The sequence below is a fragment of the Phyllobates terribilis genome, unplaced genomic scaffold (assembly GCF_046119375.1).
Source record: "Phyllobates terribilis strain yellow unplaced genomic scaffold, ASM4611937v1 Scaffold_1__5_contigs__length_1240528914, whole genome shotgun sequence".
Taxonomy (NCBI): domain Eukaryota; kingdom Metazoa; phylum Chordata; class Amphibia; order Anura; family Dendrobatidae; genus Phyllobates; species Phyllobates terribilis.
In genome coordinates this window covers 1124150765-1124174444 of record NW_027362761.1, presented here as the reverse complement: position 1 = coordinate 1124174444, position 23680 = coordinate 1124150765, and the positions used below count along the sequence as shown (strand labels likewise).

At 38.6% G+C, this 23680-nt stretch overlaps 1 protein-coding gene across 3 annotated transcripts in view; it reads left to right on the top strand.

Moving 5' to 3' along the window:
- SLIT2 (slit guidance ligand 2) overlaps positions 1-23680 on the top strand; it is a 418064-nt gene that overhangs the window by 328101 nt on the left and 66283 nt on the right. For all 3 annotated transcript variants that reach the window (XM_073646944.1, XM_073646948.1, XM_073646958.1), the window contains exons 10-14: positions 4376-4447; positions 6279-6350; positions 10895-10966; positions 14497-14640; positions 14812-14975. In XM_073646944.1, coding sequence (XP_073503045.1) covers positions 4376-4447; positions 6279-6350; positions 10895-10966; positions 14497-14640; positions 14812-14975 — 524 coding nt within the window. The remainder of the gene's footprint in view (positions 1-4375; positions 4448-6278; positions 6351-10894; positions 10967-14496; positions 14641-14811; positions 14976-23680) is intronic.

Here is a 23680-nt window from a genome sequence, read left to right as displayed (position 1 = left end):
TTGCCAGACAAGAAATATCATTCCATTATTGCCCCTTTTTTAATTTATTACCCTAAGCTTCCATCAAATCCTATCTGTAAAATCCATGTCCTTCTGTCTGTCCGCTGTACCTTCCATAATAACGGTAAAATCGGAGTATAAAAAGTGAGCTTTCTGAACCCATTTTCCAGCCGTGCCCAAGAAGCTTTGAGAATCATCGGTTGTTCCCTGGAATATCTCTGCTTTTAGACAGTTGTGGTTAGTTGAGGTCTCACCCACTTAAAAGCTTTCTAGTTTATTAGATGATTATTATATTTCTGTTAGACCTGCGGTTTAATACCAGGCCATATAAAATGGCACTTTACTTGAACTATTCATTTTTGCACACGATAGTTTTAAGGCTTGAACGCGCAGCTTTTACGTCTTGGCTTCTTTTTCCGAGAAGCAAATATAAGATAAAAGGTGTCACAGCAGGCTTCAAGGATGATGAGCCTTGGCTCTGCTGTTATACGATCACTAAGATAGTCATGTCATGATTATAGAGCTATATCTTTGGAAATAATAGCCATAATTCTCTTCCCTTTGTACTTCATTCTGCTCCATGGAGTTTGCCGCCTGAAGGTGTATCCTGACAGTCATTTATTGAAGAGCTCTTACTCATGACATGTTCGCACGGTGTCAGGTCTTACCCCTTCATTTTATTAATCTGGTAGATCATCCTGGACCTATTTGTTGTACAATTGGGCAAAGTTCTTTTGTCCTTTATATTATGGATCATTTTAATTTCTTTTACCCTTTGTAGGTTTTAAGCATTCATGTCCTAATTAGAATCCACTTGGAATCTGATGTTTTTTGCTTTCTTTTAATCTATTTTTATTGTTTGTTTGTTTTTTCTTTTTATTCTCTTTATTCTTAATCACATCCTCATTTGGCTATTATGAAAATACGTAACATTAATTTATTGATGTGCACAATGCCAGCTGATTTTTTTTGTACGGAATGACCATAACTTGTAACCTAAAAATGCTGTAAGTCAACTTTATCTCATGAAAATTGTCTTTGTTGCGTGTGTCTACATAATTGGCTTCTAATCTGTCAGATGTCTTATTGCTTTATATAACTTTATATAACTATACATTATAAAATAAAGAATATGTACAGATGTAGCAAAGGTTATCTTGACTCACAACTTATCATTTTGATAACTTTTCAGAGAAGCTTATCTGATTTGTGGAGAATTAAGATAAATTAACATTTCGTTGGCTAATGTCATTTTAGGGGTTGAAATTAATTTTTTTTTGTGCAGTGATATTCCAGTGCTGTGTTGTGTGTCAAGGTAACCTTTGTTATATCTGTACCTATAATATGATAGACTAAGGGTGCATTTACACTGCCCGACTGTGGCCGTTAAACAACATGAAGGCCTATCGGTGGTTGTTTTATACCCTGTTTAGACAGGTTAACTGCATTTCCATGTGCACGGAACAATCTTTAAAGGGGTTGTCTGGTCCAAATCGGTAGGTTTGCAGTCACTCTGTGTGACTATAGACTTATGAATCCCCCCAGCGCACGCACTGTGGAAATTCACTGGTTTCTGACCCGGGACTGGAGGGTATGTATGGGTTGCACATACTCCCGGTCAAAGCCCGTCCAGTGGGCATGGCGCCCCGTCTAGTGATGCCGCCATCCAGACTAGAAGACATGGTCTCACTCCATACAATGGTATGGAGCGTGGTCGCACTCACTGGATGGGCTCTGGCCGGAAGTATGCATAACTCATACATACCTTCTAGTCCCTGGTCAGAAACCGGTGAATCTCCACAGTGCGTGCACTGGGAGGATTCCTAAGTCTGCAGTCACACAGAGTGACTGCAGACTTATCGATTTGAACCGGACAACCCCTTTAATAAAATTGTTTTGTGTGCTTAGAATATCATTGATCTCAACAACACATCAAGATGGGACGATGTGCTGCCGAAAACGATGATTTTTTAAGCAAGTTTTACAAACCATTATACCCAACGAATGAGTGTTTTCCTGGTTGATCAGGTGATTGGTGTCCTCTTTAAACAGGCTGATAATTATGAGCGCTCCTAAGTTTTCCAATTATCGACCAGTGTAAATGCACCTTAAAACTACCATTACTTTGCCGTCTCCATTCAGAGAAACAAAAGATAAATTCAGTTCTAGAAATGTTTTCAAGAAATTTGATGTGTGTGAAAATATCCTTAAACCGCGATGATCTGTGTGTTTAATTTCTTAAATCTTGGTCATCTATGATGGTGGTTGAAGGTGTTACATTCAGAAGGTGAATAGTTACACAGGTAGACTACACTAGTCTGTAGGAGACCTTATCCAGAGTTACGTGTTAGGTATCTTGGTGTATGCTGGGCAATATAACATCAAGCAGCTGAACATCTAGCATAAAATATGCACAGCATATCGCGAAGCATTTATCACTTTCATTTCCCTACTTGGTATTCAGAGAGACTTCATCAAGGGAAGAACATGTTTCATGACTACAATTCCGCAGACCATGCACAATACTTATCAGGCCTTGATCAAGAAAGATATTTCCTGCAAAACCTTCCAGATAATGTTTACATCACAGGCTATGCATGTATACATCAACGCTGTAGGATTAATACATCTCTTCCTACAGCTGTTCAGATTAATATGAGGTTGGCAGATATCCAGTACAGAGCTCAATGCCTCACAAATCATCTTCAAGAACCACAGTTAATTTTTTGTTTTTTTTTTAAAGCAACCATGAAATGCGATCTGTTTCAGCCTCTTCATTCCCATGAATATTTAGAAATGGCACATAGACTAAGACTATGTGGATATTCTGGGATACAATTTCTTAAAAAATGTAGCTATATTTTTATCAGTGGAGCCTGATGATAGGACATCCAGTCTATCTTCATTCTTCTAGGTTCTCTTACCAGTCCGTCATCCAGCCGGTCTCCTACTTCTCTACATCATTTATAGCCACGAAACCTGAAGAAGGGCGTTTTTAAAATAGAAACGTTGCTCTGGTTTTGTGAATTTTTTCAATTGGTGATATGACTAATAAAGAAATCACTATCTACATCTAAAACATCCTTGAATGCTATATCTGTCTCTCAACTACAATATTAGGGCTAGTGAGGCAGGCACTAGTAATCTTTCAGATGTGCTGCCGTCCATCCTCTTGAGTTTTGCTTCATTATACATCTTATCAGAAATGGTCAATGGGAAATGATTTTTTTGTTAAAAGACCAAATTCAACCAATTTCATTTTTTTTATTTGAATTGGTAAGATTTTTGACCATCTTAGCATTTTAGCAACAGCTACGGTGGGATTGTGAAATGTCCAATATATATGAATGTAAGGTACTGTAAGCACATCATTATCAATATATAAGTGCCCATACACCTTAAATAGCTCATTTGGCCAAGATACCTCTCCTGACTTCTTAGACATGTGTGCTCTCCAAGGACAAACATTCATTTTTTTCTCACAGTGAAAAAGTAGAAAGCTGCTGCCAGACACCTCTGGCAGCAGCTTTTCTCCTGCAGCACTAAAAGGATTGGACATTTGGATTAAAACATCCCAATCCTTATCTCCTTCAACATCAACTTTTGGGGATGGTCAAGAGGCCCCGATACACATTAAATGATCAACTTCTTCCTCCAGTATTGGCAAGTTTGACTTACTTTAATCTGATGTTGATGAACTCTTTAGTTAAATGTTATATTTAGTTTTTTTACACAATATTAATTGGATCTAAAATATTATCCCTGCCCCTTCAGATCACCAACCAAATTTTGTAGATTCGTATTACTTCTTAATAAAGCTAATGACATTCCCCATTGGTGCAGTTGGCTGGAATTTTGGTTTTGAGGGTTAAAATGTTGTACATCACTGCCTGTGATAATACTACTTTTTGACCTTTTTCAATGTTTTGAGTTGAAACCAACCAAATTATTTAACGACTTTTATCACTTAGACTTTTAATGTTCTATCTTAACTTTTAAAAACAGCTGCATCAGTATGAAACGCCAACCCAAACAGGGAAAGTCTTCTCCTTTACATAGCGTCGGAACAGAGAAATGTCACAAATGAGTATTATTTTCTTATTCTGTTTATTACTCTGCCAAAGTTAGCAAAGTTGGAATGGAAAAAAGAGTAATAATTACCACTTACAATAATGATGTGCGTGTGTATATATAGATGACGCAAGTGTAGTTTATATCAGCATATATATTGGGTGAATAAAGACATTCTGGGAAATTCTAAAAAAAAAAAAAATGTTCTTGTTGAGGTCCAGCTTGTTGTGATACTTCATGTAAGTCTTTACCCCATTAACTTTAAAACTTTTCTTAAAGTTCTGAACGTTATTTTCCTCTACAGGAGACTAGAACAAAACTCAATCAAGGTCATACCTCCGGGAGCTTTCTCACCATATAAAAAGCTAAGGAGAATGTAAGTAATAATTCTAAAGTAGAACTTTAATGGTAGTGACAGGTATCCAAAAAATATTCCCCGTGAGCTTTTCACAGATGGTTGATTAGCAAATAGTATGGTTTGATCGCCTTGGACATGGGTCTTCTTCTCCTGTTAATCATCTGTAATGTTGTTTTTCGGGTATATAATACCTTACTATTATTTATTAATCCTGCTCTGCCCATGTGTTGCTGTGAATTAGTACTCCAATAAACGTGGCTACCTAAGTTTCTCTTAGGTGTAAATTGATGTAATTTGTCAACATTCGGAGATGTATAAACGATCAATTTATATAGCAGTTCATAAAGTAATAGTGTATTGCAGTTGGATAACCTTGTAAAGTCTTTTTCATTTTCAGAATATTAAAGATTTGTTACCGCCTAATAATAGAAGAAGACTTTATGTAAGGGATTGAAGGAAAATGGGGCCAGGAGGCAGGATACTTTTTAGTGGGGGTTGCTTTCAAACTACAAGCCCAAGCTAGACTTGTAGATTTGATGAATTTGGTTGTAAAATAAGATGGATAATGATAGCCTTTTTAGCTGAACTTTTATGTTTTTGTTCTAATCTAAAAATGAAAATTTTCGGAACAAATTAATCTTAATATTGCACTTGACGATCTTGACTTGGGCCAAAGAAATGGAGATCATTGTTGTCACATGATAATATTTGTGTCTGTGGTCATGATCCAATTAATTCTAAGAAATTTCTCACACTTAAAAATTATCCGTCATTACTAGTCGTTATCATTTGGCCATGATATTATTTAGGTGAAACAGAGTCACAACATTCTCGTTAGAGCAGCACAAATTTGAGTTGCCAAAGTAATAACAGTTACTCAAATAATTAATTCAAAATAATAATTTAGTATTAAAAATTCAATATTGTCACTTTTTTTCATAGCTAAACGTTTTTTTGCAACCTTTTAATTTAGGAGAACATTGAAGTGTGTGATTCACTGTAATCCCATATTTGACATGGGCATCAAGATCTATCTTAAGGCTAGGGATGCATGGAGACTTCTTTTTGTGCGACTTTTCCATTTCAGCTATCAAGCTCTAGCTCCAGAATATTTGTACTCTTGTGGGCTCCAGACGTCACTGAGAAATTTGGAAATGTCCCCAGAAAAACTTTTTCTGTATCTCATTTTATTAAAAATTAACTGAGAAATTACCATATAGGTCAGTAAAATATGTTTGTTTTCAGTAGTTTTTATGTATTTAATGGCCTTCGGCTTGATCTCAAGCCACGAAACTTGATGGATGAATGCTCTATAGGAAGATCAAACTTGTGCAAGCTTAGATAGGTCCACCAGGAACTTCTCCGCTGTTATCTTGATAGTATCAAGCCATCGGGTTGCTGGTCTTCCTCTTCACCTTGTTCCTTCTATTCTTCTGACCATGATGTCTTCTCCAGTGATTGCTCTCTTTGTATGATGTGTCTAAGTCGTAGCTTGGTGATCCTTACTTCTAGTGACATGTCTCGCTTGATTTGCTCCAAAATTGATTTGTTTGTTCTTCTTGCCATCTATGGTATTGATAACATCCTTCTCCAGCACCACTTTTCGAAAGCATCAATTCTTCTCCTGTCTTGTTTCACATTAGTATGTAACCATGGAGAAGATCAACATTTTTTATACAATCTGAATTATCCATAGAGCAATAATTCTCATCATAAATAATGTTCACATACATGAAGTTTCAGATATTAATTATTGTTTTTCTGATTATTTGGAAATCTTCACTTTGAGATAGCCAGGTCTTATCTGGGTGTTTTTGTGCCATAAACAGGACTTATTTTCTATTTTCAGTGATTTGAGCAACAACCAGATATCTGAAATAGCTCCAGATGCTTTCCAAGGGCTCCGATCCCTCAACTCCCTGTAAGTATAAATGACCAGACCAAAGCAAATTTAACATTTTTGAACACTTTTCACTAATTTTAAAGGGAGTCTGTCCACACAAAATGACCGTCCAAGTCAAGCACATGTGCTCGGTGCACGTGTGGTATGGTCAAATCATTCAATGCACTTTCCCAGCTACTTGTTTTCCATCTTATCTTATCCCCCTCCTCTTCCTTGATTGACATCTCCAACTTTATATGAGCCAAAGATTGGGAGAGGTAGATGAGAAAGAAGTAGGTGGGAAGGCGCGCGGAAATGTTTGGCCACATCAAGAGTACACCGAGCTTTGTGCTGTTAGACTTCCTTTCAGCCATAACTTTGTATCTGTCCTATGCTAAAATATCATCTTTTAGCTGAAAAATAAATTCTGCCCTATGTCTGCCATGAAACTGAGCTCTGACTAATGCCTGTCTAGTCTGGTTCGTAAACTGACAATAAATCAGATTCTGAGCTATGTCATAATTCTACCATGTATTGATCCATGTTCCCATGCTAAAAACGATTGCAGAATATTCTGATGTATTATTTATCATCGTAATACACTTAGTGAGAAAACATAACCGTACAGCAGTTAATCACACGCAGACAGAGGAAAGCAAATCTGCGCCTACATTTTGACTTGAGAGAAATAAGATCATAAAATATTTAATAATAACTAATTGATTAAGTTCTATGGAGAGAAAATCTAATTAAAAGCTTTCAGCAAGGGGGTGCACTAATCAAAGAGGAATCCCAACACTTTGACTGCCATCTATGTCAGAAGAGTGTCCAGCAGAGACAAAATGTGAAACTTGATTGCAAAAACTGTAAAAGGATCCCTACTTAAAATGCACTATTTATAATATTGATGTCTTCCCTATGTAGCAAAGGTTTTTTTTGGGTCCCATGGGCACCAGAGCCCTTGTGTGCCTGACACCTCTAGACCCCCTACAGATATACCTTTGGCGTATAGCCAATTCTATGTGGAACTCTCTACACATCAGGAAGAAACGTACAAATTAAACATTTTCCAGTATATATAGTTATAAAGACTGTGTTAGACGCCAATAAGGAGGTGAGACTCAAATATTCATCAAGTTAGACATTGACACATGTGTAGTAAATACTGGGGTCACCACAGATAAATGCGCATACTTGCAGGATTACTTCCATTTAGGCTATGCTGCTCTGAAAGAATAGCTCTTTCATGGACCATCCGATGAACAGGGTGAACTTTTTTATTGGATTCTTTATAAATCCAATGAAACGAAGATATGCATTCCTCAAAATGAAATCAGAGCCAAATGGTGGTACAGTATGATCTGACCTCTATTTGGGCCATAGTATGGTCCTTTGCAACTCGGAAATTGGAAGTGTGCGCAATAAAAAAAAGTTATGGCTCTTGGAATAAGGGATGGGAAAAAATCAGGTGTAAAAAAAAAATTGGCTGCGAAGGCAAGGGTTTAAAGAGTCAACACTGACTTCTACTTCTAATAGGTGGTACTAGAGACCCTGTTTTCTTTGTCGTTGAATAGGCTATTAGCACACATTTTTATGAAATGATATTGGTACATTTTATTTTGGGAATTGGAAGGGTAAGGATTTATGAGCTAACTCAGCGGTAAAGATAAGCCAACTATAATTTACAGCTCTGTGATGCCCATTATCTTATACTGGCGCACTGTCAAATATTAGCATTGCTGACAGACATAATTTATGCCCTGTTATATTATATTATAGTACTTGCCATAAATACTCTACCCAGTTGTCTAGCAATCCATCTGATGTCCTTCACGGACCTGCGCATTAGTGAATTACTGCACAGCAGACCTCTATACGTTGCCTGTGTTCCTAAAACCAGAAAGTCTTCATTCCATCTAGTTTCTGCTTGCCTTATGTCTGTAGACTTCACAATGTGTGAGCAACCCCGTGCGGACAGTTATTAATATCCATATACCACGTGATAGGTAATAGTTTACTACGCCCAACAGCCACACCATAAACACGAGTCACTTAGACAAATTAGCAGACATTAGCCGAGCCTCATTTTGCCGGAGGTTGATAAATTAATTCCACACGGGAAGATTTGTCAAATAATTTTTCTTCAACGCAACAATCATTTCCCGGGTTCCTTTTTCATGACAGCTTGTATATGTTCCCAGCGCTCAGAGCAGAAAATAGGATTCGGTATAGTACAACACTCGTGAATATCTGATCTTTTAAGGAAAATTTATATCCCTTTTACATTTTACCTCTTCAATAAGCAGACACAACTATTCTGAAGCTCTCCCCACCAACCAAGATAAGCGAAGTAAAGCCATCTTCCCTTATGGTTTAATAAAAAGAGAGATGAACTTCTTCCACGTGCTACATCATTGAAGAACCTGCCCATAATCCTAATATGAAAATTGGCTCTCCTTCAGAAGGAAGAAGCTGTCTCTCGGTAGTTAATCTGTGACCCAATGTCCAACCCATTGACATCCCTAATCAAGTTTCTCCGCTGTTAAAGGTTTCGAACATTAGCTTGTGGGTGGTGATCTACAGATCCCACTACAGAGACAGTTTTCTTCCTTCTAGAGGAGAGTTAATTTGCATACTTTTTTTCCTGTAAGACGTTGCCTGCCAAGAGAACCTAAGAGAAGGCTCACTCATACCAGCGTATACATCGGACGAGTGCTATCCAATTATTTTATGGGATAGCACTTGGATTAATGCTATTCAACGGGGCAGTGCTGATGACCGATTTTTTTTCACTGGCCGAATCTGTCAGTGAAAAAAATCTCAGCATACTGCGATTTCACTTTGAAATCAGATGCCACTCATCGATTCAAGTCTATGGGTGCGGTAAAAACTTCGGACTGCACTCGGATGACTCACAGAATGGAGAAGATGGAAAAATTTTGTTCTCCATCTTCCCCTCATTGAGTGAATCTGATCACGCAATGCTGACACTCGGATCAGAGTGTGATCAGAATGTCATTTGCATAATCGTTCTAATTCTCTCAAATGAGAGAATCTATGGCTGTCTGACCTTGGCCAGAAATAAAATATTTTGGGCCCATATTTTTGAGGCAGAATATCCCTTGCAAGCACTAAAATCGTGTAGAAACACGACACATGTAAAAAAATATTCACTTCAAAGGAGCAGAGCCTCAGTACAAATGTAGCAATCTTCAAATTGACAGGCATGGCACGCTCCATAGTTAACGTAGCATGCCTACACAAACTGCTGCACCTTTAGGGTTTGTGTACACAGCTTCTTTTACACACAACATCTTTTAGACACTGGTGTACCCACATAGTTTTTGTAGTAGGTAGACTCTTCAGGACAATTCCGGCTGTGGTTTACCGGAAGTGTCTTTTCTGACATATTCTTGGATGTTTTTTGCTGTGGCTTTGCCGCCAGCATCTTGTTTTTAGCATTCAATATATTAAATATTGGTGGCATCCAAGCGGAAGCCTCCAGTAGAACCACATCCGGCTTCATGACTTTCGAAGCCGGACGTGGTTAAAAAAAGTTACAAAAGATGTAACATATGCTTAGCAATGTCGATTTTACATTATTTTTGATGTTTTTCTAGCTTTTTTTTCATGCAGGTTCCTCTTGAAAAAGACTACCCTTACATTGTTTTGCAGTGGCTACACTGTGCAGTTTTCTGAGGAACCACCAGGGAGACAACTAAATTGCATGAGGTGCTCCGATCATTTATTTAAAGATTGCTTCACATTTTACCAAACACAAGCAGTTGTGCTTCTGTATATGGAAGAAGGCAGACATTTTTGTAAAATCGGTTATTGCCAAAACAGTAAGTTGTTGCCTATCCACAATAGTGGGAATGATTTACTGATCGCTGGCAATTTGACCACTGGAAACTCCAACAATTCCGAGAAAGGCTCTACAGTGCCCTGTCCAAATGAATTAGAGGTTCATATATGCAACCTCTTCCCCATTCACGGCCTATGGGTCTGTTGGAAAAAGTGGAGCACTGTACTCCGCTGTCTGTCGCGGTCCCATAGACAATGAATGAAGTGGGAATCGATTATGCACAGCTCTACTCCATTCAAGATGGGGCTCTACACAGTGATTGTTCCTGAGTTCCAGAGACTTTTCAAAGGATTTCTGGGGGTCCCAGTAGTCTGACCTCCAGCAAGCAATCCATTATTCTGTGGATAGGGGGTATATTACAATTTTGGAAATAAACCTTCAAATTCCATAGTTGAAAAAGTTAATGAGCTTTGTTTGTGGAGTGTAATCAACATCAACATGGCATAGAAAGTATGAGTTCTGTCAGGCCAACATTTGCAAAAAGATGACATAGTTTCCTATGAAAATGGCCCAGCATGTAGGCATGTGTGTGAATGGCTGACATTAGGCCATTACATTGTGAGCCCCAATGGGACCAGATGTTTGTACAGCACTACAGAATATGTTGGATGCATAACGAGACATTGAATAAGGATTATCTCTGTCATGTGATCTTCTACGGTTACCAGAACGTAAATCCCGCCGTCCATTTTCCTGATTGCTTTTGCTCTAATTGCAGAGTTCTCTACGGGAATAAAATCACAGAACTTCCCCAGCGTGTTTTTGAAGGATTATTTTCATTGCAGTTGCTGTGAGTATATCGGAATTTATGTTTCTAGAGGATTTATTTTTTTTGTTTCTCCTTTTACTGTCTCGGAAGTTAAAAGGGTTAAATATAAGCTTTTCGATAATTGAATACAAATATTTTCATTCTCTCTTTTTTTAACCTCTGTTACATGACGCAATGTGTTCTCATGTCAACCACCGCTGGCATCTGAAGATTTGATGGATGGAAACCCAGAACATTAAAAAACCACAAATTGTCTTAATTTATACCAGAACCAGACCATTAAGCCATAAATGAGAAACACACTGTTTTTCTACGCGCCAGCCTGCAAATATGTGTTCTGTGTTTACCGCGTGACCCTCAGTAGGTCAAATTTATCATCTAGATCAATCGGAATATTCTAAACCATTTTATTGCTTCTGTCACCTTCGGGATAACTGTAGGACAGCTTCTCAGGGCAATCTGAGGCACAATTTTGGTCATGTGACCAAAGTCAAGTTGGTACATATTTCACAATTTTGGCATTTATAAGTGAATTGGGAAAGTTGTGGGATATTTACACATCAGTCATGTTCTCCATTCACATCTTTGTACTGTGTCTGACATATTAATAATAGTGTATTTATAGCTAAATGCAAACTTTAGTCAAGTCTTTAGGGCCCCATACACATTAGACAAACCTGCCTATATCACAGAGATCGGCCAACAGTCTAATGTGTATGGGAACGTCCTAAAGTCTCACCCAACAGATGATATCGGGGGAGAGAATGATCCAGCATAGCCGATTTCCCACTGCCAATCCTTTTGTTCTCCGGGAAAATAAGCCGTCGGCAGTGGAGTCTGGCAGTGGCTCTGTCATAGAGAACAAAAGAGCACGTCGTTGAATATAGAGGAATCAGGAGAGATAGATGTTTGAGCTTTAAGCTGGCCATAGAATGGATATATATGTTGGCCATGTGTTTTGCAGACAGTTATTTCTCCCAACCCCAACCCCAGATGCCAAAAGTACAGTTGACCACAACTTTTAACACTGTCTAACCATATTTAGTAACAGTTCTTAGTACATAGAAGTCAACTGAAATTGTGCAGTAATGTGTTACAATTAAAGGGAACCTGTCACCATGAAAATGCCAACCAGTCTGTAGGCACCATGTTATAGAGCAGGAGGAGCTGAGCAGATCGATGTATCGTTTTGTGAGAAAAGATTCAGTATAATCTGTTTTGATCAGTTAGTCCTCTGCTCTTTCTGGGCTTTTCTGTTCAGTGGGCCGGTCTATCGGTGACTAACAGCTAACTTTGTATGCACACTTATACATGGAAGGCTGTCAGTCACTGATAGGATTTGGTCCAGTGGGCCAAAAATCCTAGAGAGAGCAGAATTTTGAATGATTAAATCTTTTCTCACAAAGTTGTATACCAGCCTACTTAACTCCCACTGCTCTATAACATGATGCCTGCAGATAGGGCTGCATTTTCATGGTGACAGGCTCCCTTTAATTTTTATCGACTTCTAAGACAAAGTTAAGATTCGCTTCACCCAAAACAAAAGTTTCATTTGTTGTCTGGTATCGAGATATCATGGAAAAGCAAAGTGACTTGATGGCAACCAACTTGGCATCCACCATGTAAAGCACAGCACTCTTCCATTCTCAAGTAAAGTGTGGATCCTAGAGGTCGGACCACACCTACTGTAATGTGACGGCATGTGCGAGACACATGCCAGTATGTTATGACTTTAGGAAACCGCCTTAAAGATGTGTTAGGATAACTGCCCTCTTGTCTTTCTAATACCCATCCAGGTGCCTAATTATTCCGATCAGCTAATATCTGATCTTTTTTCAGTATTTCTTACCTTTCTTTTTCACGTCTTTTATGATTCCGTAGTTTATTGTTCCACATGGTGATCTCAGATTTGCTGTCTTGATCACTTGACCTACACTCTTTACCTCCCGGCACCTATTTAATAGCTCATTGCCACATGTGGGTATTTTGTGCCCGACCCCTGATTATTCTACCTCTCCTTTTGAAGTAATCATTGGCTTATGGCCATCGTGACTAATCTTGGTCTACTGCAGACTCTTCATCAGTTTTTTTCATCTATAATATGCAGTCATAAGCTACAAGGAAAACATTTTTGTACCTTGAAAATCCCTCCTGTAGCACATCCAGTTTGTAAACCACTTGAAAGAAATTAGTATATCCGACAGCACCTTGGAAACCGTACAAAATGTTCTGCTTCAGCAAACAGTGTAATGTAAAGTAAGCAAATGAGAGCAATAAAAGCAAACCAGCAACATCCCAGAAACATTCCCTTCACGACAACCACGGACCCAAAACATTGAACATGTACTTATGGGAATGGCTTTATGCTACCCTTGTCTTGGGATAATTAGAACTAAATAAATGCAGCCTGTTTGGAAGGCATTTAGGATATTAAAGAGGTTGTCCAGATTTTTAAAAAAAAAAGTCTAATAGTCACTTTATGTGACTGCTAGTGATGAGCGAGTATGTTCTGTTAACCCTTTCGGCGAGCATGCTCGGGTGCTCACCGAGTATCTTCAGAGTGCTCGGGCGTTATGTTTGAGTCACTCCGTGGTCATGATTTGCGACTGTTTGACAGCTTTAATACCTGTGAGCAATGCCTAAGAAACAGGTATTCCTCACATGTATTAAAGCTGTCAAACTGTCGCAAATCATGAGCACGGAGTGACTAAAACATAACATCCGAGCACGCTGAAGATACTCGGGAAACACACGAGCATGCTCGTAAATCTCGAGTAACGAGCATGCTTGCTCATCACTAGTGACTGCAGATTGCTGAATCATGACAGCATTCGGTGCACACAATGTCACAATTCCCTGGTATTCCCGGTGTGAGCGGGCTGACTTGTATACTTGTGGTCACGTGCTAACTTGACTAATCCTTCTTCTTTCAATTCAATTCTATGGAGAGAAGCCGAACATGTCTACTTGGCACATGATTGCAAATATACAGATTACATACATGATTTCACTCGCTCCAGGAATGCCTGGAAAACATGATCCATACATGTTTCACTTGCTCCAGGAATACCGGGAAATCATGACTTTTGTCCCAAGCCGAGACAATCCCTTTAATGATTTTCTACGGTGTTACCTTATGATGTTATATGACATTAGAAGACAACTTATTATGAAAAGCTTCTTTAAGAGTCCCGATCTACCTTTATCAAAACTTGTATGCTGGCTGTGTATTTCTTAAGATCGCCATGTTTAACACTAAACTACAAAACCAAGTGCAAATATAATTGTGCACTTGGGTAGTGATGATCCTAAATTGGGATAATAGGTGTAACAGGACATTGATTTCCATAGCTTTCTATAGAATTAATTCACTAGCGGAAGATCAGTTTTCATCCTTAGGTTCCTAATATTTCCTGAACTTTATGGAACTCCACCTTAATTATATGGCACAGTCCATGATGGATTTGTGAAGACAAAAAGTGTTGTCTTTGAACTTTACATCCGGATAAACACAAGACAATTTGTAATTCACACTATCTTTGATTCAACAGATTGCTCAATGCCAACAAGATAAATTGTCTGCGGGTAGGTGCCTTCCAGGATCTGCACAACTTGAATCTCCTCTCTCTGTATGACAACAAACTTCAAACCATTGCCAAAGGCACATTTGCTCCGCTGCGTGCCATTCAGACCCTGTGAGTATTTGTCTTGTTGTGGTGGTGGGGATTGTATGTATGGGAAATCTGTCTTATGGGGGATGGTTTTGTTCTAAATAATCCATCTTCTCTTTTTACATTCCTGGTCAAAAAAAGATGCCAGGTCATTTGCGAATAATATGTTAAATCATTCTCATTCACTCCTGAAAGGCATTTGGCTCAGAACCCATTTATCTGTGATTGCCATCTGAAGTGGCTGGCGGATTATCTTCATACAAACCCTATTGAGACCAGTGGTGCCCGCTGCACCAGCCCCCGTCGACTGGCAAACAAAAGGATTGGGCAGATCAAAAGCAAGAAATTCCGCTGCTCAGGTAATTGACTTAGTTGAATTCCTTTTGTGTGCCAAAAAACAGTCGTCCTAGATGGCTCAACCAAGCGGCTGCTCCTCGCTCCTGAATTATTAACATTGTCGGATCTTCTCTGTTCAACTTTCTTCTGACGGGGAGGAGGAAATCTGTGCGTTTTCTCATATTGAGGGAGGAATGTAGCACAATACTCCAACAAGACTTGTGCCATCTTCTACGTAAAGCATTGACTTGGCACTGAGAACACTTTCTAAAATTGACTTGTTCTTGGCTGCCTCCATAGAGGTTCCTAATTCACTGACTCATATAATTGTTAAAGAATACAACAGCAATTTTTTTTTTCTGTGCTTTAAAATTTTATTTTATAGTATTCGACATATACAGACGTAGCAGAGCAAAATGTTTGGCACAACTCATTGTGATATCAATATTTGCTATTAGTGGTAAATCGACTTGCCTATCTTAACTGCCCATGAACATTGGAGCATTCTTGGTGAAACAATCAATGTCATTGAAGTTGGCCCACTCTCTCTGGACAGATGAGGTTGAGAGGGTGTGGAGAAGAATTGGGCATGTGGAATTTCACTGTGCAATCTTTTGTTCTCAGGGAAGATAACCGGTAGCATAGTTGGCTAGAAGCGGCTTACGGCCCAATCAATAATAAGCTAAAATTGGCCAAACATCCCAACATCGACTGTGTCAGTTGACAAGGGAGAGAGGGATCCAATGTGCCAAATTTCAAAAGCCAATCTTTTTGTTCTCCCTGGAAATAAGTCGCTGCTAGATGATTTTGGCAGTGGCTCTCTCAAAGGAAACATAGGAGCGTTGAGCCGGGATGAGCCTTCATATGTATGGGGAAATCGTGACCTATAGCTGTTGACTGAATAGTCTTTCATCTGACAGCTAGTATGAATGGTTGCCTTGCTTCTCATCACAGCATTGATAACAAATGCAACCTCAGAAGAACCAATCATACTTGTGTCTTTTAGAAGGAATAGTTGGTAGCCAATCAGTGTTTGACCAGCAGTTGTTTAAAATTTAATTTCACCAACAATTTTTGTGTTTGGTCTCCCGAATGTCCACTGATAGAAGAGGTCAGGGACCAAATGGGGATCAAACATCTTAGACACCCCTGGTTGCACCCTGCCTTGTTGAATAGACATACATGCTAGTGGGATAATACTTATGGGGAAGCCAAAGGGAACACCCGCCTGTCAAACAAGCATTCGGCTGCTACCTGTCTTCTATGCATGGGTAGCTTTATTATTATAGAGCAGAAACAGTCCAGTCCTAGACAGCTAAATCAGCAACTGAGCTCTGCTACATTTGTCTCCTACATAACATATAATGCTTCATTGAAAAGCATAGTCAAAATCATGAAAATAATTGAATGAATAAGTCAAGAAGGGTTTGCACCGAGCAGAAATGAATCAAGAGGTAGACAATAGGAAAGCCACCTCCTATGTCGTTCCTGCTTCACAACCTATACATATATTCTTGTCATATGGCTTCCAGCTGTGCAGGTGTCTCAGATTTTACTACTTTTTAGAATTCAGGTTTAAACAGCAGTAGAGAGTTGTTTTATTGTTTGTGTCCCGGAGCCATTTCTGACCAGATGTGTGATCCTGTTCCATCGCAATTCAGATTTTATTTTACATTAGTTTTGCTTCTTTTAACATTTTGATTATGACCAATAAGTGTCACCTGTCCTCAATTCAGATGCAACTTTCTATTTTGTTTTTCTCTTTTTTTTCTTGTATATGTAGCTAAAGAGCAATATTTCATCCCAGGTAGGTTTCAAGTTGTAGTAGGGTTATCCTTATCATTCCCTTATCAGATTAGGTCTTGCATGTACCCTTGTACCCTTATGGATGATAGCTGCTGACATGCATGGGGCTCCTTGTCTGTTTTTTCTTAGTAAATTTTCTACAGAGAGCCCTATATTAGTTATGTTTTATATTGTGTTTTGTGCTTTTTGTTATGTGTTTTTAGGCAAAATGTTAAAAACTTGAAAAATGTAAAAAATTGTTGGAAGTTCAATAGAGAAAGCCTATACTGATAGATGTAGCTCAGGCCCATGACTCACAACTCCCAAAGACACACAGGGCTCGATTCATCAAGACTGGCATTCTTCACACCGATCTTGATGAGGGTGCGTGTTGGAGTCATGAAGATAGTGTACGCCTCTTTGTGAATCAAGAGCGTCAGACGAGCTAAGTACACCTCTATGCGTACCTCACCATAAATCCTACTCCAGCCCCCATTGAAGTAAAATTTGAGGTGTAGCGAACTCCACCACTTGTCATGAATTTGACGAGCAGCGGTTGCCAGGCCACCATCCCACCACAGCTCTGCTCACTCTATTAGAGCTGGGAGAAACTGGTGTGAAAATGCCAAAAGTCACAAAATTTTGGTGCAACTCCTAAATTTTGTGACTTTTCAAAGCTTTTTTGACAAAATTCTAGTGCATAAACTTTGATAAATCAGGCCTAAAATGTAAAGAAGAGAAGAGAGAACTGGTCTGAATATTTGTACAAGCTCTTTATCTGAAAGGGTTGAGAGAAAAGGTGTCAATTTCTCTTGTCTTGTATGGAAGGATGCAGTTTTTATTTTTTTTGATAAAGAGTACCTTCTTCAGAGATTTAACGGAACGCTCGTGGACCCCAATCCAAAATCTGTACTGGGGCCACCACCCACCATATATTCTAATATGGCACAGGAGACTCAGGCTCAACTGCCTCCTGTACACCCCCAATAGTTAATCCCATGTCCATCTCCAAATCTAAGGGGAACTAAACATTTTTAAAATAATTTCCTGAATTTATGGGATCCAATTCATCATGTTATTTTTAAGCCACTTTTCTTTTCTTTTTCTTTTTTGTGGTATTCGTTGATATTTTGGTGCCAAATTCTTCGTGATGGCGCACATGGTTCATGAATTTTGCACAAAATCAAAAATGCTTTTTATTTTTGTCTTTGACCTGTATTGTAGATTGTTTAGCACAAAGATACACTTGTTCCTTTAAAATAGCATCAAATTTGAGCCACGATTTCTACCGCACATAAATTCTCTCCACGGAGGGACTGGAGAACACTCGCTCAAAAATGTAGCAACTTTTTAAAAAACCGAAAATCCCAAATCTAAAATAATGAACATTAAAAAAATAACATTCAAACACATAAAATAGCCTTTAAAAAAAGCTGCAAATTAAAAAGAATAAGGTGCAAATGAAAAACAGGCGAAAAACCTCTAAAAAGTAGACAAAAAAAGGCTGAAGTGCAATAATGAATCAGACTCATGGTGCTTATTCCAGTCTTCATAATTATCACTATTTTTCAGGAGAATAAAAACTACAAAATGTTCTGCTTTTATTTCTTATGGTCTACAATTAAGAATCTACCATAAGACTGTAAAATACCTTCAAAACATTCAAATTAAAAAAATGGGAAAATAATGACCCGTACATGTCATAAAATCCTCACATTTCAGAAATAATTCTTACTCCTTGGGCGATTATAAAAGTCAGTATGAGCAACTGTATCAGTCTCAGATCTGGTGACAGATGTGACACAGTAGACGGGCACTTGTCAGATGTTTAATTTCCTGAGGGACTTTCACTTCTCAGGCTTCTGTTTTTATGCCTTTGAGTATCCATTTCCCGCATGATTTTTTGGGATGGTGAGCAATGTGTCAGCAATGTGGCCTGACACGAAAATATCCTCCATATTTATATAGTTATGGAAAGGCATATAAAAAATATATGACGGTATAGACAGACAGATAAGTACAGGAGCGGAAAATCATGGTCTGTGACTACAGGGAGGGCAGAGTCACTGGCCAGGCAAATGTCCTACGGTGTGCTCGAAAGAGCTGCTATAGGACTTGCACCAAGGAGGCAGTGTTGAAGAGAATGGAGGAGCACCAAGCAGTGACACCGGTGCTATGGGGCCATGACACATCTAATGTTTCCCTAGATACATATGAGATAAAAAAATAGATAGTACAGATTGATCTATAGACAAATATATAGAGATCGTCAAAATAAAAATACTCTAGATAGACAAGAGATAGTGATATATAGATACATAATAGCTATAGTAGATACCTAGATAAGCAGATGAGATACACTGCAGCTAGAAATATAGATATGAGATCTAAAGATATTGTAAGTAGATAGATGATAGATAGACGGATAGATGGATGTTGATAATTACATAGATCAATAGATAGATAATAGATAGATAGCAAAAAAAGTTGGACGCAGCACATCATATTGTGTAGAAAAAATGCTATTTTAATAGCCCATAAGGCGATGTTTCGGATTCAAGTGTGAGCCTTCTTCACAAGATAGATAAATAGACAGATAATAGAGATGTATAGATAGATAAATAGATAGATAGATAGATAGAGATAGAGAATAGATAGATAGATAGATAGCAGATAGATAATAGACAGATAGATAATAAATAGATATGTGATAGATAGATTGAAATATGTGATAGATAGATAGATTGCAGATACATAATAGACGCACAGATAATAGATATGTAACAGATAGATATATGATAGATAGATAGATAAATAGGAGATAGATAGACATGTCATGGAGCCCTATACCCTACCCTGTATGTGTCCCTATCCCCATCCCCCCGTTATTTTACCCCTTGCTTTGGTAATGCTAACATGTACTTAGTCCTGCCAATAAAGCCCATTTGATTTGATTTGATTTCATATGATAGATAGATAGATAGATAGATAGATAGATAGATAGATAGATAGATAGATAGATAGATAGATAGATATTAATGCAATGTGCTTTTGGGGCAGTATTGTCCTCAATCAATTCCAGCTCTGAATTGGACTCATTTAGGATAAATTACTAATTCTAATTGTGATGCACTTAGGCTACTTAATGATGAGCCAAACTTAAGAGAATTCTTGGGTTACAATAAAAAACATGGGCAGATAAATTCTGCAAGTACGGTACATGGTGCAAACTGGGACAGGAATAGTAAATCTGCCCCATCGGGTTTTCGGCTATTATATATCGTAGATAGATACCTTTCTGAATTATAATATTTTCAAATATTTTGAAAAACATTAATTTGGAAATTCATCAGTGACACATCCTAACATTTCACGCTTTGCTTACATTCTGCTTTTGTGCTAAATTTTGTAACACAAAATAATAAAATCCGACATATCTACGTACGTTACGTCTTCTATGGTAGGGGTCACTGTCCTTCGCTGTCTGCAACATTTGTGGATTATTTTTTTCCAAGAAACAGCCCTGTTGTACTTAAGTGTTCTTCTTCGAGATCTCAGGACACTTTTTACATTTTTTCTTTAGGGATTGTAATAAAGCTTTTTTTTCAGCGCCAACTCTTGAAATTCTCAATGGCAAACTAAGGTTAGATAGGATGTGAAGTCACATCATATGCCAGGCTGACCAAACATAAAGCTGTATTGTGATTCCTGCTAATGCAGGTTGAGTACAACTTTCAAAAGTGTAAATCCCATGGAAATAAACGCCTGGAGTTTTTATAGCGGACTCAGTAGGATATGGGAATATTCGAGGCCGTGCAGACTCCCGCTATATACTAAGTCCTAATTTGCTATTTTAAGTACAGTGATGTAATATTGTCATAGAAGAGAGTAATCACGAAAACGAAGGTGCTGTCACTTGCACCAATGCGACAGGACAGCTTGTTAACCACTGCACTGCCAATAATGAGTCTATTCCCATGAAGCATACTTCTGGCAGGACCCACTCTACGAAGCAAATGTTTGATTCCCAGGCTTTTTTTTCCATGAAATACAAGAGGCCTGGAATAACCTGTACATTTGAAATGCTTCCAGCTGGCCCGCATGCTGAAAGAGACTGGGCTTTACAAGACGCTAATTAATTTTTTGAATTAGAGGTCTTTTCCAAGTCAAAATAATGTAGATACATTTATTCTTCTCAATATGGATCTGATCAAGTAAAAAAAAAAAAACACATGAGGCGAATGCCGCATCTGTTGAATACTTTACAGAAACTATGTTTCTGCTGCCTCATATACACTTGGATTCTGGCACTGGGACATTATTATTTTTAAAGGGCAACTTCGCCCAAAAAAAAATGAAACCAAAATGATAAAACCAAAGTATCACATAATTGGATAAAGTCATTCCAGACATCATTTAGGGTATGTGTACACAATATCTTTTTCAGAAGGACTCTGCCTGGAATCTGCCGCAAAAATGAACATAATGCACAGCAATGGAAAAACAACTTGCTGTGCACATGTTCCGTCTTCTGTTACTTCTCTTAACTGCTTCCGGGTTCTCAAACCATGGAGTTGTTAAAAGAAATAGAAAGTTTATTCTTCGTGTGGCTTTGTCTGCAAGCCGCTTGCTCTTTATAGTTGTAAGCACAGAAAATCTGGCAGTTAGTTCTAGTCTAAGCTATAGAAAAAAAGACGCTGGTGGCTGAACCACCGCAAAAATGGTGGCGAAACCGATTCAGGAAAAAGACCGCCAGCTTTTTCCTGAAGCCCCTTCGCCTAGGAAAACCTTGTCGGGCACGCTGTCTGTGCATATACTTTTACTCTTGCTCTTCTAAATCTTATTCTATCCTTAGAAACATTTCATCCAAGCTAGAGGTCAGCACATGGCACTCTGGCAAGAAGTTTGTGGTGCAGGAGTATAATCCCTACCAATACAATAGAAAGAACTTAACACTCAGGTATCACTTTCAAATCAGATACACATACAATTATATGGAAGGGTCTCATGTGACCTTCATCAAACTTCGGAATGCAGATGTATGGGTGGTATGTCGGTCTTATCTCATGAGGGATTGCGGGTATAGTCCTAAGGAGTAGTGGTGCCAGGAACCAATCAGCATAATCAGCAAAAACCCAAGAGTTTGTGTAAAGATGCATTCACACTTGCCAACTATAGTGAACGTGCATTCCTAGAAATGCTGATTTCCCGATAATTGGCCAGTATAAGTAGGCAGCCGATCACCCGACGAATGAACGAAATGCTTGTTCATATGGAGAAATGATTTGTAAGCTTGATTAAGAACCATCATTTTTAGCTGCACATTGTCCTGCTTAAACAATGATAGTCAATGCCCACAAAACAACCTATCAATGATCATTGTGTGCACATCGTAAGCTAGGTTGGCCTGCTTGAACAGGATTCTAAACATTCGATAGGCAAACAAGCAATCGATGGCTGTTATACTCTGCAAGTTGGCCATTGTGTACAAGCCCTTAGGAATATTCCTGTCTGGAAACCTCTCCGGTCTTGCTATTGGAAGGTGGGTCATGGTGACTGCCCAGTTTGTTGTGTTGACAGCACTGGGTTCAGCTGGAGCTTCGAAGACATTACAGATATCCAAAGCACTTGAGGGCAAGTAAAGGACCAAAGCTCCAAAAGCTGAATGCGCAGTTATACTTTATATAGGCAGCTAAAGATATATCACATGTTTGAAAAGAGTCATCTGCCATAGGAGCAAACAATGCCAAGTTTGTGGGTGCCAGAAGATGCATCAATCCTCTAAATGTAAATACCCATTTCTTATTATGAAATCTTTTGTAGTGAAAGGGCATTTTTGGCACCATGATCTTGGTTCCCTCCAAAGGAGTATTCATAGGGAGTATCAGCCAGGCTTGATATTTTCAGCTTGATATTTTCAGCTTGGCAATGGCTAACCTTTCTTTTATTCCAATTAAATTATGTGCACATTATATAGCAGTAATTTTTTAAGCTTTTTTCTATAGCCACCTTTATGTATAGAATTTTACTAATAAATGTATTTGATGATCAGGCAGATATTGTCCTTTAGTCGTATGTGGTCATCTACATTCTCCATAGCCAGCATGTCTCCAGCTGTGGACCCCATTGTGTTGCCAGACATCTTCCATCCCATGAACGTCTCTCATACCTCATCCTACATGTGCCCTGTGCCTTTATTCTGACTGTTAACCAAAAGCCAGTGAATATTGCTTCTCTCGTGTTCATGTCTTGCTCTCTTTCCTCCTGACTACCATTACTTTTCAGGCATTCACCACTTGGGCTGTAAGTAACATTTCTTCCCCTTAGCATAACCGTCTCTCTGATCCTTTCTTTTTCAGCCCGGCGTTTTTTTCACCTTATCCCAACGAAACCAAACTAACTGTAGATTTATGTGCTAAGATCTCTGTTAAATCACCTATTCCAGCTAAAAAAAAATAAAAATTCAAGCAAATAATACCGATCATTTTTTTTGTATTTGTTAAATAAAAAGCCCTCGTGAAGCTTGTAATAGCTATAGTTGGGCTTGTAGGAAGACCCAATTCCTTCATTTTGGGGAACAGGTGTTTTAACAGAGATACCCTCGTGTGTGTGTCTGGTTTTCATGTTGTGGAAAACGAAGAAAGAGAAAAAGAGGCGTTTTTTTTTCCTTTCAACTCTGTGTTTTCTTGTGTCCTTGCTTGGTCTGCACTGGTAATACTGGTGCTATACCTCCTGCATACAAGTATTACACCCAAGAAGGCTCTCTGACTATCAGACCTTTCCCTTTATCTCTCCCCTTTTTTTGGTCTTATCTTTGATGTTATGGATGCACTTATGGTAACCAGGCGAGATGTTCTGTTGTGCTTGATCTAACCATGTGGTTGTCAGGTATGAGTAAAACATGGTTCTGTCAAGCACCATGGAACGTCACGCAGCTTTCTAC